This window comes from Tachyglossus aculeatus, chromosome 7, assembly GCF_015852505.1.
Source record: "Tachyglossus aculeatus isolate mTacAcu1 chromosome 7, mTacAcu1.pri, whole genome shotgun sequence".
Classification (NCBI taxonomy): Eukaryota; Metazoa; Chordata; class Mammalia; order Monotremata; family Tachyglossidae; genus Tachyglossus; species Tachyglossus aculeatus.
Window position 1 is genome coordinate 54,887,356 of NC_052072.1, and position 15,195 is coordinate 54,902,550.

The following is a 15,195-nucleotide window of genomic DNA, read 5'->3' on the forward strand; positions in this document are numbered from 1 at the left end:
AAGGTGGTAACTGCTTTAGGGACTTGGAAAATTGTCTTTATCATGCTTATGATTGTGTCAAACACTCGAGAATGATGAGACAGCTTTCCACAGAACTCAGATTCTTTATAAAACCATGCTCATTAAGTATTAGCTTCCTAGGTTTCGCATTTCAAGCTCAAACAGGAATTGTATTTACCCTTTAATTGTTTTTTTTCTCACTTCCTTAAGGCAGTTAGGTGGGCTTAGTGTTTTCTTTTGGTAATGAGTTTATTTTCAACTTTTAGAATAACTTCTAATTGGATACATAGTTCCCAGATTTTAAGGAACAAGAAGAGTGCGCTTACTTGCAGGATAAAATAGTATGTTTTTGCTTTCTTAGCCTCACATCCTAGATCCACTGAATTTTACCATTAATATTGAAAAGAACTTCAAAGCCATGACATGGCAGAATGTACTGAAGTTAGAAAATAGTGACCCCTAAAATGGAGACTAAGCATTTTTTCCAGAATCCCTTTGCCTCAGCTCCCTAAGTTTTCACAAAGTGGCAAAGTTTTACATCTTCCACAATCTCAGATGCATGAGACAGAAGCTTAGCATATTTTCATTTCCTTGCACAATAAAATTGCCATTCTATAGACCATAGGTGCAGATAGGAAGTCTCCTGTTTATAGTATTTGATTTTTTTGTACATTCTCCACTTTTCTTTTAGCCTACTTGCTCTTATGACTTTTAGCCATTCCTAATTGTAACCTGTATCCATAATAATGTTTGCACATTTTGAAATTTAGATTTGACAGATCCTTGTTTGCTGGATTTTGACATGGGCACCCAGTGCAAGGACTATGCGATTAGATGGTTCTTTGACCACAAACACAAGATCTGCACTCAGATTTGGTATGGTGGGTGTGGTGGTAACGCCAATAGATTTGAGACAGAAGCTGATTGCATTAACAGGTGTTTGGGATCATGTAAGTACACCTGAGACTTCCAGTCCGGTGCTTTACTCTTTAATCAAATTATCGCCATTCCGATCAGCAGGATACGATTGCTATGAACAACCCCACACCTTTTTTTTTTCTACAGCAACAGAGAGAATCATGCAGCAGCCCCTACTTGATGAAAACTTATCGTCAGGTAAAAGCAGAGAGCTGTAAACGGAGCAGACTTTTTTTTTTAGCTAGGTGTGCCACTGTGTTGTAAAACCATCATATCACTAATCAGAATGTGTGTTGTTCATTGACACACATGGTTACCGAAAAGGTCCCATGCTATGTTCGTACAGACCATCTCAACTGCATGCAATCACTAAAAGAAAAACCTTTTTGCTTCATGTTTAATGACAGTTTTTTTAAAAGAATTGACCTGATTTTCTGCCTAGCATGTGATCATTAAAAAAATCATAAATTCTTCCCTTTTAACCAGTTCATCACTAATCCAATTTGTTTTATTCTTTAGTCTTCATGTAGGCTCTTCCCCTTTAGGAAAACCATTTGTTTGACAAAAGAAAACAGCCTATATTCTACTGACAAAGATTAGATTGTTACTTTACTCAGAGCCAGAAGACTGCATTTCTCAAGAGGAAATATAATAATAATGATAATTTTGGCATTGTTAACCACTTACTATGTGCCAGGCAGTATATTAAGTGCTGGGGTAGATACAAGGTGAGTGGGTTGGATACAGTCCCTATCCCACATAGGGCTCACAGTTTTAATCCTCATTTTACAGATGAGGGAACTGAAGAAAAGTTAAGTGACTTGCCCAAGGTCAGACACCAAATAGCAGAGCCAGAATTAGAATCCAAGTCCTTCTGATTCCTAGGTCCATTCTCTTTCCACCAGGCCATGCTGCTTCATATATGGACATATGACTATGATCACTAGAAGTGTCTCAGTTCTGTGGAGTAGAGAACAGATCTTTCAGTATAAAACCCCTGGATTATGTTTGATATTATGTTAGGAGGGAGAAAAGCCAAATTTCCTAAACCCAAAGACATTATTTATTATTATTTTTATTATTCATGAGTTATCATTATTCCTTATTCTCATTATTTTATTCCTGATTATAAAACACCTCAGGGTGTCCTCGTGGATATACTTAGAGAAGAGATGGGCAACAAAGAAAGCCGAGGCATGAAAACTAGAAGTAAATTAAACTAGAAGGAAAGGGAAACCACAACAGATGGAGGAGGGAATGAGAGAGCAGGATAGGAATGGGGAATCCAAATACTTTCAGGTTCTCAGTGCTTTAATGAAAAAAAAAATTCAGCCATAATTTTGAGAAATTCTTATTGGTTATATGACCTAGCATAACCATGAGCCTGGAAGCTTGTAATATAAAGTCAGGTGTGCCATGCTTACTTTTCTGCATTTGAGGGAAGAATGATTATCATTTTTGACCATTTGAAAAATGCCCAAGAAGTTCAAAGCTAAATCGTTAGCCATAATTTCACCTGGGTAACAATGAAATGGGACAATTTATTAGAAGAATTACTGCAAAATATCTCTCTAGCAGCTGCATTTCCCCTGATCATAGATTCACTTCACTTTATTTTGCACTGTAGAAATCCATCTAATGAGTGTCAGTCTGAAAGAGGTTCCATCTAAATTTCTGGTACTCCCAGAAATTCCCCAAGTAAAGACAGGTGGGAAGAGGATATAGGGCAATGACTAGATGTAAGAAATAAAAAAGAAATCAAAATTAGAATGGAGAGGTTTAAATGGCATAGTATGAGTACAGAAAGGAGAAGCAGCTAGAAGCCCTAGTGGCTAAAGCATGGGCCTGGGAGTCACAGAGATTTAAACTCTAATCCTGGCTCCACCGCATCTCTGCTGAAGCAATTCTCTTAACTTCTCTGTGCCTCAGTTACCTTATATATAAAATGGGGATTAGGACTTTGAGCTTTAGGAAATGGCCTGTGTCCAAACTGAGTAGCTTGTATCTACCCCAGTGCTTAGTACAGTGCTTGGTACAAAATAAATGCTTAACAAATACTATTAAAAAAAATAAAGAAGGATGGGAGATGAAACTAAGTAGAAGCCACAGTTTCATTTCCAGATATCTGAAATGTAAAAGAAATGGCTCCTAAAAAAGGAGAACTCAGCCTTAATCGTTGCTTCCAGGAGATACAAATTGGATGCCAATTCAGGCAAAATGGACTGTGCCCCTCCCTAAAGAGCCAAATGAAAAAAACTCTCTTGTCAATACTTCCCAACATGGCACATACTATGCTGTTGCCATCGTTTATTAACACAATGACTATTCCTTACATGGGAATAGACTTTGTGGAGGCAGAAAAGCCTAAAAAGAGACACCACAGAAATCTATGTGCCAACTAAACATCAGCCAGAAGAGGAAAGATTATAATTCCAGTTGGGTTTAGTCATTGGCAGGATCTGTTCTTATTAAGGTCCCCTGATTCTAATCCATGATTTAGAGCAGATGATTCAACACAGTTAAAAAGGCACTTTTCCAATGGTCCTCAAGCTGGCATTAGAGTGAAAATTCTCCAAATCAATTAATGGGTTAGTTTTTCTAAATCAGTCTCTAAAAAGGGAACTGAAAGAGAAATGGCAAGAGAAATTAGGATAAAGCTATTCTCCTAATCCCTTTTGCACATAAAGGTGGCTGCCGTTGTTTATTATCAAGACACTCAAAAACAAAGCAAAGAGTAGAACATCAGACCACAGGCAGGGACGCTGAGGGACATTTCTACGAACCAGGAAAGTAAGCAGCCTCTTTGTTAGTTTCAAGCAGCAGTCAATGAGGTGACAATAAACAAGGAAGTAATAATTTTGTAAACCAATTAGATGAAAAGAAATTGATGAAATGCTGAGTAAGGACTAAGAGAAATATTTTGTACAGTTTTAGAAATTAGTATGTGAGATTTCCATATTTAATAATTGTGCTATGTGAGAAGCGCTGTACTTAGTGCTGAGGTAGATGCAAGATAAGCAGGTTCCATGATAGGGCTCAAAGTCTAAGTAGGAGGGAAAACAGAAATTGCATCCTCACTTTGCAGATGAGGAAACTGAGATACAGCAAAATTAAGTGACTTTTCCAAGGTCATAGAGCAGGTATGCAGCAGAGCTGGGATTAAAACCCAGGTCCCCCAACTCCTAGGCCTGAGCATTTTTCACTAGGCCATGCTGTTTCTCCTATTTTTACTGCCAGAAATGTACTGTTCAATCATTTAGGGCATCTTGTTTAAAACCAGCTTTACTTAAAATATTGCACACATGTTAATTGTAGTTTTGACTATAATTTAGGTATACAAATTGCTGGTCAGGCATCCCTAGCCCCCAAAATGTGAAGTCTATTTGGAAAATGTAGATAATTTCAGTTTTCAAGCAGTAGATTTTTCCTAATATCTCAACTTACATTTTGGCAGAAACAACCTGACACAGAATGTTCAATCAGAATGGCTGAGTATGGTTCAAACAACTTTAAAACATAGTAAAAAGCCCATTAAAATCAAGAGGACACAATTATTATAGACCACATGAACTGGGGTAAACTTTGAAAGTGGCAAAATTTCAAATAGAGGCAAAAAATATTTACTGAAAAATATATCTTGGTTCTAGAAATGCAGTATTTCTTTGGACTATGCTAATGAAAAACATACCTGCTCATTACCCAAGTAGAGTTCAGAATTTTGGATCCCCTATCCATTTTTATTTCAGTCCTTCCCAGAAGGCTTTGCCTTGATTCTGGTCCTTTCTTCTTTGATTTCCCTGCACATTTATGCTGTGTATTTTGAGTTTCCAAAGCATGGTTTCTAAAAAGGGTGAATGTTTGAAGATGCTAGAGCAGAGATTTTCAATCAGGGTATAAGTGCTGTTGTGGGGATACTTCAGAGAGGTGTGGAGCCGATGGCTATTTCGCAAATCAGTTCCTGTTGCTGAGGAATTGCTTTGCACTGGAATTGCACCTAAAAGCTGCCAGAATTCTGGGGAACACAGCAATAAATGGAGGAGCAGCAGTTGGAGCAAGTCAGAAGAGAAACTTCTCCCTTTGTTGGGAGACAGCAAGAAGCTCAACTCAGCCTGAGAAGCGTTTGGCAGGCAATGGCATTAGAAGAATTCCCAGGGAATGACAGCAGCAACAGCAGAAGCAGTTTCTCTACTCACCAGCTCTGGCTGCTACTGCTGCTCCAATCCCTTTACTCTGGCTCCAGGGAGGGGAGAGAGAGAGGGAGAGAAAGGAGAGAGAGAAAGAGAGAGAGAGAGAGAGATGGATGCTAGGGTGAACTGGGAAGCTGGGTACTAATGACATGTGAGGGGAATGGTTGTGAAGGCAGGTCCTTCAGATAAATCTCAAGGCTTAAAAAACCTGAAAACTCCTGTGCTAAATAGTCACTTTAAGCAACAGTGAATCTGCCGCTTTACTCAGTTTCCGAAAGTGTGCGTGGTTTGATGAAGAAAAACAAATGACAAAATTCAGGAACTCTGCCCTGCCACCTATGTGTTCTGTAATTATCATTGTGGCGGAGTCTCTGGAATTTGCTAGGGCGCTTCTATGCTTTGAAAGAAAGAATGATACTAACCATTCTCAGTAGACTATTGTGGGGAGTAATAAACAAAACTTTTCTTTGATGTGGGAAATAAATAAGAGTAGCATGGCCCTTCACCATGAGAACCCTTTCTGTATAAACTGAGGTTTTGACAAACAACAGCTTTAGTCAAAACTGAACAAGAGAAATTCTCCTTAGACCATTTAATCCATATAAATGAGGCCTAGAGGATTTGGTGCTTGCAAAAATTATATTTCTAGTCTCATGGGAGAAAATTATTGATTATATTCCTTCTTCAGTGCTTTCCTCTGTTCTGTGTTCACTGGACACAGAGGTTCAAGGGAATATGAGCCCCTTGTGGGTCAGGGACTGTGTCCAACCCAAGTATCTTGTATCTATCCCAACACTTAGTACAGTACTGGGCACGTAATAAGTGCTTAACAAATACCACAATCATTAATATTATTATGTGACAGGCATCCAGCTATTAATTTCATCCCCTTGTATCATCTAGAAAGAATCTTCCAGGGATCAAGAGCCCATTCTTGAGCTGAGGGACTTTATATAATGCTCTGCCAGAGCTCTGGTGGCTGGGTAAGGATCAGCATTTATAGGACCATGACTACCCTTTATGGGTCACCATGAAAGGAACAATGAAGATTTCCCCTATAGACTGGAAGCTCCTTGTGGGAAAGGAACTTGTCTGTCAATTCTGTATTATTGTCCTCTTCCAAGCCCTTAATACAGTGGTCTACAGACAATAAGTGCTCAGTAAATACCATTGATTAACAATGCTGAAGACTGTACCTGCTCTCCCTCCTACTTGGACTGTGAGCCCCATGTGGGACAGGAACTGTGACCTATCTGGGTAACTTGATTCCTCCTCAGCACCTAGAACACTTCTTGACACATAGTAAGTGCTTAATAATTACAGTTATTATTATTGCTGTAGAGGAGATGGGAAATTATCTTCCTCTTCTGATTCCCTCCTTCATAGACTTTAGCCACGGACATGCCACTTCTGCGGCCTCTCTCCTGCCCCCATTTAGAGGTTCAGGTGGCCACACTCCCCTAGCCCTCCATAAGGGTTTAATCCTCCAATCATTGTCCATCTCTGACTGGGTAGCATAGTCAGAAGGTCACGGGTTCTAATCCCTGCTCTGCCACTTGCCTGCTGTGTGACCATGGGCCAGTCGCTTCACTTCTCTGGGCCTCAGTTACCTCATCTGGAAAATGGGGATTCAGATTGTGAGCCCCACGTAGGACAGGGTCTTTGTCCAGCCCAACACACTTGTATCCACCCCAGTGCTTAGTACAGCGCTGGCACCTAATAAGTGCTTAACACATACTGCAATTATTATTATTATTATTATTAGATACAGAGTGAGAGGACAACAGTACAGCAGACATGGCTGCCTCTTGCACTACAACACCTTGGGGAAGAGTGGGAGGGTCTCCCAAGAGCTGTGGAAGCTTCTTCCCCATCCCTTCTTTACTCTCCCTTTCCCCTCCCCACTCTGGCCACCACCAATGAAGCTCACCTCCCACCCCCTTCACATCCCATCGCTGACTCTGAAACAGCAGAGCACACCCTTCTATTGCATTTCCCTGCCAGAGGATTGAACATGGGGAACCAGAGTAGCACATCCAATCACATCACCACCACATTCTCTTGGCTGTGAGGGGGGAAAACAGTGTGTCCTTGACAGTGGGAAACACTATTTTACCTTGTTGCCCCATTGGAAAATAAAGTATTTTGAAATGAAGAGTGAAATTGAATTTTTAAGAAAGAGCATTCTGGATGAAAATCCATGCCAATGTTTCTTGTAAGAATGGAAGCACTATGAATTTCATTTTTCTCTCTGATAGTTAAGGATGCTAAAAAAACATGTTGCTTGTTTCTTTTGAAGATGTACATTTTTAATTTTTATGGTTTAAGGAGATACTTTCCATAATTCAAAATCATCTTGCCGCATAGTGTTTTGTCCTTGTGAATCACACAGTGGCATTAGCATCTCTGTCTGGGTGTCTGTTTAATTTTGCATGCTACGAAGATCAGGGACTCATTGATCTTTGACACTCTGTCGCCTTTATATAACAAGTCCTCTTTGCATGTTACATAACATGAAATGTCCAGTTCTGAGTCTCACTATTTCCTCTGAACTAAACTTCCAATAGTGTGTGGGAGGAACAGTTTCCCAGAATCCTTCTGGCCAAGAGCAGAGCCTTTCAAGAGAGGCTCTTGAAAGCTCCCAAGCTTTCAATATGTTGCCAATTTGTACTTCCCAAGCGCTTAGTACAGTGCTCTGCACATAGTAAGCGCTCAATAAATATGATTGATGATGATGATGATGATGAGAGGCTAGCTCTACCCTGCAGGGAAAATGGTATTTACTTGGGGTGCTATTTGGGCAGAGTTGTCCGTCTCTTTTTCTGATTTACTTGTCTCTCCCAAAGGTTCAACTGCCTTCCAAGCATCTTCCATTTGCTTAAGTACCCAAAATGTCTTAGGCTGGCCCTACTCAAAATTGACTGACATTTTGGCTCTCAACGAAGGTTATCCTTAGACTGCTCCTAATGCCATTCTGTTACCTGGGAGAGAAATGACTCTCCCTTAGAGTGGCCCTGAAGCAGAACGAGAGGCAGAGACATTTACCGACATATTTGGAGTGGGTCTGGGGAGATGGACTGGTAGGTAAATGTTCCCTTGGCTAAAAGGGGAAAAGGTGAATCTGTTCTTATTCCTTTTTACCCTCAAATCCCTGACTTAGAAGTGATGGTGTCATCCTATTACCATTTTCCTGTCTTCTTTAGTTAAAGACATCTGTAAGTTGAAGAAGGAAGAAGGAACATGCAGGAAATTTATCTTGAAATGGTACTATGATTCAGAGACCAAAAGCTGTGCACGGTTTTGGTATGGTGGCTGTGGGGGAAATGAAAACAGATTTAATACTCAGAAAGAATGTGAAAAGGTTTGCATTCCTGGTAAGTGATGGTTTTTCTTTGCTTAGAAACCTGTCAATTTGGTCAGCCAATTTGGTCACTTACTGAGTGCCCATAGGAAGTATTTGTAATAGGTACTTGTTACATGTTGAAAAATGATCCTGGTTTTTGAACTCAAATAGCATGTGATCTAAAATGTTTAAAAATCGATATAACAAAATCAACAATTCCAATATTTCCCTTTGGTTTAGGCAGATAATTAGTATCAATCACTTTTCAAAAATATGTATAACCTAAAAGATGGACAGAATTCAAACAAAGGGTTTACAGCTATGTTAGATAGAAAAATGTAATTGGAGCCAGCTAAGTGGAAAAGAATAAACAAACTGTCAGATACCTACCCTATATTTTCACAAATATGCAAAAATTTGGAAAATCTGGAGTTTTTTTATCAGATTTCAAAGAGAGATTTCAGAGCAAATGCATCTTCCATAAAGTTCCCAATAACATCGAGTTAATTTTCATTAAATGTAATGTATCATGTACATTTCTTTAAATTATACAGTGTAAATCATTCATTTATAGTAATGTCTACCTCCTCCTCTAGACTGTAAACTAGTTGTGAGCAGGGAATGTGTCTACCAATTTGTTGGAATATACTCTACAAATCTCTAAGTATGGTGCTCTGCACACAGTAAGCATTCAACAAATGCCATTGATGATGATGATGATAAATAGCAATCTGTAGAACACTAATGATAATGTCAGAAACAGTGGATGAGACTCAGTCCTGAGGCTTTAAGATCAGGAAACCATGTGGAAGAATTGATTCTATTGCTAATGGCCTGCTCAGCACACTCTGCATTCTCTGGTCTCTGCCAGACAGGGTCTGGCTGGGTCCTGAGGCATGAAGATGTAGCATACTACAAAGTGTCTAGGAGATTTTCAAGCACTTTCAGCCAGCTACAGGCAGAACTGGGACTAGAACAGAGGGGCCTCCTGACTTGTAGACTTTAAGGTTGTTTTGGTCAGAGTACATATCTACCAACTCTGGTACTGTACTCTCCCAAGCACTTAGTACAGTGCTTTGCAGTCAGTCAGTCTGTCAATCATAGTTATTGAGTGCTTACTGTGTGCAGAGTAAGCGCTGGGGAGAGTACAATATAATATGTTACATTCCCTGCCCACAGTGAGCTCACAGTCTAAGGGGGAGACAGACATTAATATAAATAGATAAAATTACAGTAAGTGCTCAGTGAATACCATTGATTGATTTATTGATTGATTCCATTAGTCGTGCCCTTTCCCTGCACTAACTGCTGGGTGGTAATAGTAATAGATGACCACTGCGTTGTGAACATATGCTGAATGAGAGGATATGTTTTTTTATTCTTCTCCCACCATAATCAATCAATGGTATTCATTGACAATTTACTGTGCACAGAGCACTATACTAAGCGCTTGGGCAAGTGCAATACAACAGAGTTTGTAGACGTGATCCATGTCCACAAGGAGCTTACAGTCTACAGGGAGAGATAGACATTAAAACAGATTAAGGATAGAAGAAATAGGAGAATATAAGAATACTTATGAAAGTACTGTGAGCCTGGGGTGGTTATCAAAGTGCTTAAGAAACCCAGTAATTTAGATTCCATGCTCAATTCTCCCTTAACCTGAAGCCTTTGTAAATTCCTATAGACTCGAGTGGGACATTTGCACATCACCACTCCATTCTCATTGACCACATCTCTAACCTCCGCAGGCCAGGGTATCCAACTTTATATGTGCCTTTTAAAGGGGAGAATCCAGCTTAATATTTGTGTGTGTGTGTGTGTGTGTGTGTGTGTGTATCTTTATATAGAAAATAAATGGTTTATTTATATTAATGTCTATCTACCCGTCTAGACTGTATTTATTTATGTATTTATTGAGTGCTTACTGTGTGCAGAGCACTGTACTAAGCGCTTGGGAAATACAAATTGGCAACATATAGAGACGGTCCCTACCCAACAGCAGGCTCACAGTCTAGAAGACTCGTGGGCAGGGAACATGTCTACCAACCTTATTGCACTGTTCTTTCCCAAGCACTTAGTACCATGCTCTGCCCATAGAAAACACTCAAAAAAACCCCAGTTATTGGTTGTTTTGTATCATGATTTTCATAACAAAGAAAATGTGATCTTTTTAACATACAACTCTACCTTTCTCTCTGATGAATTTTCAGGACACATCAATCCCGGAGTCATTACAACAATAGGAACCTAAGCATGACCTGATGCCAACACATACCTCTGAAGAGAAGCAGGAGTCTATTATTGCCAACTCACCCCTTGAGAAGCTATGGGTATAGACGACCTTGCACTGTACTATTTCATGCTTTAATTTACAAGCAAACTTTGAAGAAAGAGTTTTGCTACATGACCTATCAATATGGTGCTAAATTTCTCTGTGGACTGAGTGCTAATTGTTCCTGGGAGGTTATAGTATATACTTTCAACAATATGTAACATGTACCCACTGAAGTTGTTTATTTTGAACTGTTCTCCAAATTACGATTCCAATGGCCTTTCAGAGTTTTGCCAAATTCAGGCACGTGAACTCTAGAAAATAACCAAAATCTCACTGCAACTGTATGTGCTTTGCTTTGTTCATTTTCTCATAAACTGAGCATAACTTAGATGGAAAGCCTATGTAAGAGTAGTGATTTCTGATAAATGAGCAGTCAAACTTTTCATTCTGTTTAGTTTTGCTGGATTAGATTTCAAACTGATTTTCTTTCTGATGTTTGCGATATAGATGATCTAATAGAAAAAGGCAAAATTTCCTAATTCAAATGCACTGCTGGGACCATCACCTCAGTTAAAGAATTTTTAAATCATGGTGTAGAATGTTTTTGGCATTCCTCTAATGTTGTGTGTTTTATATATGTGTATTTTTTGTGGGGATGTTATTTTTATTTTGTTTTAGGAAGTCTATACAAAGAAACTTTTAAATAAAGTTTAACAGAGGTTTTGAGAGTTTTGGCTTGTACTTGTTACTCGGTACTGAGTGTTTTCCATGATTCTTGTGGGCAGGGATTGACTCTACCAACTCTGTTGTCTTGTACCCTCCCAAGCCCTTAGCATGGTGCTCTGCATACAGTAAGTACTCAATAAATACTACTGATTAATTGACTGATGGTCACTTACAGGTGTCCTATAATATAGAACTGCATTTGGACCCTACTTTGTGTTTTGGGAAATAAGCTGCCATACCCACCTGTACCAATGCCATTCACAAACACAATTGTGCACACACACAAACCATTTCTTTGATGGCATGACATACTGAGCCCAAACAGACTCTTGATTTTGGGTGAATACTTCCTAATTCTGTGAACATATACCAGACCTTGTGTTTCTCATTCATTCAATCGTATTTATTGAGTGCTTACTGTATACAGAACACTGTACTAAACACTTGGAAAAGTACAATACAATAATAGAGACAGTCCCTGCCCACATGCTCTCGTTTGGAGTTGCTCCCTTTAGTCACCCCTCCCTCAGCACTTTAAAACATATGGTACTTGTTAAGCGCTTACTATGTGCCAAGCACTTTACTAAGCACTGGGGCTTCAATTAGTCAGGTTGGATATAGTTCATGTCCTGCATGGGGCGCACTGACTTAATCCCCATTTTACAGATGAGATAAATGAGTCCCAGAGAAGTGGACTCACTCAAAGTCACATAGCAGGTAAGTGACAGAGATGAGATTAGAACCCAGGTCTTCTGATACTCAGGCCTGTACTGTTAAGTATATTTATGTACAGATCTGTAGTTTATTTATCTTAATGTCTGTCTCCCCTTCTAGACTGTAAGCTCCTTGTGAGTGGGGAACATGTCAGCCTACTCTATTATACTATACTTTCCCAAGCCTTTGGTACGGTGTTAGGCACACAGTTAGTGTTCAATAAATACAAATGATTGACTATTAGACAAAACGTATACTAACTTTTGGCCGAATTGAATAGTAGGAGTCATAATAGTAGCATTTATTTGCGTGCCCACTTTCAACCAGAGGCATTTATTGAGCAATTTTGGGGGGGCACACTTAGTTTGGCAAACTGTGTTAGGCTCTTGAGATTTACAAAATAACTTAGTGACACTTCCTTGTCCACAAGGAGCTTCACTTCAACAGGTGGAGACGAAAAGAAGAATATTTACAACAACGGTGGTCAGAATCCATAACTGAGAACACACAAGTGCTGAGGAAGGTATAAATAAGAATTAGCAACATGGTATAGTTGGATAGAGCATGGGACTGGGAGTCAGGAGGTCATGGGTTCTTTAGGTTCTGCCCCTAGTTCGCTGTGTGACCTTGAGCAAGTCACTTCACTTCTCTGTGCCTCAGTTACCTCATCTGTAAAATGGGGATTGAGACTGTGAGCCCCATGTGGGACAGATACTCTGTCCAACTTGATTTGCTTGTATACATCCCAGCTCTCAGTACAGTGCCTAGCACAGAGTAAGTGCTTAACAAGTACCACTACTATTACATATGTTCATAAATGCTAGAGTTACCTAAATGGCTTATATGGCTCAAGGTGGTGGGAAATTGGGAAACTCATTGGGGAAGGCTTGGTGAAGGAGATGGGATTTAAAGAGGGCTGAATTTAATATCAACACTGCAGGCAGGAGTCACTGGAGAGCTTCGTTCCCCTCAAGAACAGTGATTGGTTTCAAACAGTTTCACAGCCAACATTTTACCAATTTTTGAGCACAGAATTTCTATAGTGGTAGTTATAAGGTTATGGTAACCATTTGCTGCTAGTCAATTAATAATTAACTAATAATGGCATTTGTTAAGTGCTTATTATATGCCAGGCACTGTACTGAGCACTGGGGTGGATATAAGCAAATCAGATTGAATGCAGTCCTGTCCCATGTGGCGCTCCTAGTTACAATCCCCATTTTACAGTTGAGGTAACTGAGTCCCAGTGAAGTGAAGTGACTTGTCCTAAATCACACAGCAGACAAGTGGTGGAGTTGGGATTAGGACCCATGACTTTCTGACTCTCAAGCCCGTGCTCTACCCACTACATGATACTGTTTCCCTTTGAGATTTAGTACCCTAGCTTCTGTTAGTATTTTTAAAAAAGACTACATAAAGAGGAGCCTGGACCAACAGGCCAAGAAGCAGAGAGAAATTGTGTGGCATAGTGGAAAGAGCCTGGAATATAGAGGATCTGGGTTCTAATCCCAGCTATAACAGTTCACTCATTCATTCAGTAATATTTACTGAACACTTACTGTGTGCAGATCACTGTACTAAGCACTGGGGAGAGTACAATATAACAATAAACAATCACATTCCCTGCCACAGTGAGCTTAGTCTAGAGTGGGGGACTTGTCTGCTGTGTAACCTTGGCCAAGTCTCAACTTCTCTGTGCTTCAGCTACCTCATCTGTGAAATGGAGACTGACTGTGAGCCCCATGTGGAAAATGGACTGTGCCCAACCTAATTAGGTTTTGTCTACCCCAGCACTTAGTACAGTGCCTGATACCTAGTGAAAGCTAAACAACTACCATAAAAAAAACCCCCAAACCAGGCCTGATTCCAATCCTATAGTTTGGCAAAAAATTTGTAGAAAAGATCGATGACCTAGAGATGAGGCCTCTACCATTTAAAAATATGTATTAACCTACCACTGAAATCCTGTGCCAAGAATAGGATGCATTGGATGAACAAAAATGGGTCTGTGACTCACAATCCTTTACTATTTCTAAATAGGAGCCAGGAAGGCACACACTACTTAAGTCAATTTTGGGGATCCTGTCAGGGTCTCCAAAAGGTTTGATTTTGTCCATACTTTTGGGGGATTTGTTGTGGGTGGGTTGACTTTGTCCATACTCTTTAGGGATTGGGTGGAGGTGGAGTTGAGAGTGGATGATAGAGAGTGGGCAGATGTTATGTTTGGCATGATCTCTTCAACACTCCATAATTTCTGGATGTTACTGGTAGGGGATGAAATGAAGTTTGGCTGATGGCTGAGAATAAAGGGGTAGTAGAGGTGGGAGGGGAGCTATTAATACAGTGGAGGTATCTTTGGGGACTCATTGGCTTCAGAGACCAAAGTGGAGGCCCCAGAAAGTACAGAGGTGAGTTTGGCTGAATTGTTGCATATTGAAGCCTGGTGATCTTAGGATCTGCCCACATTAAGTGACCAATCAATGTCATTGTTTGAAGAAGATGAGTTGATGCAACTGTTTATAGAAGGGGAGAAGGGATGGGTTCTCAGGCACAGGTGGAGAGGCTAGATCCAGCTCTTAATACAATGCCTGGCACATAGTAAGTGATTAACAAATACCATAATTATTATTTTGAAAGCAGAGAAAAGATTTCCTCTTGAGAAATGGTCGAGAAAGATGAGAGAGAAGCTAAAGGGGTGGAAGGGAGTTGGGGAATTGAGAGAAAGCCTTTGGGAGCCCACATTGATGGTTTCGATTTTTGTCAGAAAAGTAGTTGGCAAAGTCATCAGGGGTGAGGAAGGGGAGTAATTGCGGGGCACTGAGTTTGAGAAAGGAGTGAAAGCCCAGGATTGATTCATGGGGGCAATGGACATTGGAATTGATGAGAGATGAGAAATGGTGTTAATTTGCGGAAGAGAGGACAGTTATAACAAGTGAATTAATCTACGATGTCTTTCATTTGGGAAGTGGGACATGATGTTAGTAATTACAAACTGAGGTACAACCCAGAAAGACAGATTCAAAACTTCT

General features: G+C 40.0%; 1 protein-coding gene across 5 annotated transcripts in view; it reads left to right on the forward strand.

Annotated features, from left to right (window-relative positions):
- The window catches only part of COL6A3 (collagen type VI alpha 3 chain), a 110,469-nt gene extending 99,015 nt beyond the window's left edge, over positions 1 to 11,454 (forward strand). For 3 of the 5 annotated variants that reach the window (XM_038748713.1, XM_038748708.1, XM_038748712.1), the window contains 4 exons: positions 771 to 950; positions 1,066 to 1,116; positions 8,309 to 8,479; positions 10,662 to 11,454. In XM_038748713.1, coding sequence (XP_038604641.1) covers positions 771 to 950; positions 1,066 to 1,116; positions 8,309 to 8,479; positions 10,662 to 10,702 — 443 coding nt within the window. In that variant the 3' untranslated portion in view covers positions 10,703 to 11,454. The remainder of the gene's footprint in view (positions 1 to 770; positions 951 to 1,065; positions 1,117 to 8,308; positions 8,480 to 10,661) is intronic. The other 2 variants (XM_038748709.1, XM_038748710.1) reach the window with 2 other exon arrangements.
- The last annotated feature ends 3,741 nt before the right edge of the window (positions 11,455 to 15,195 follow it).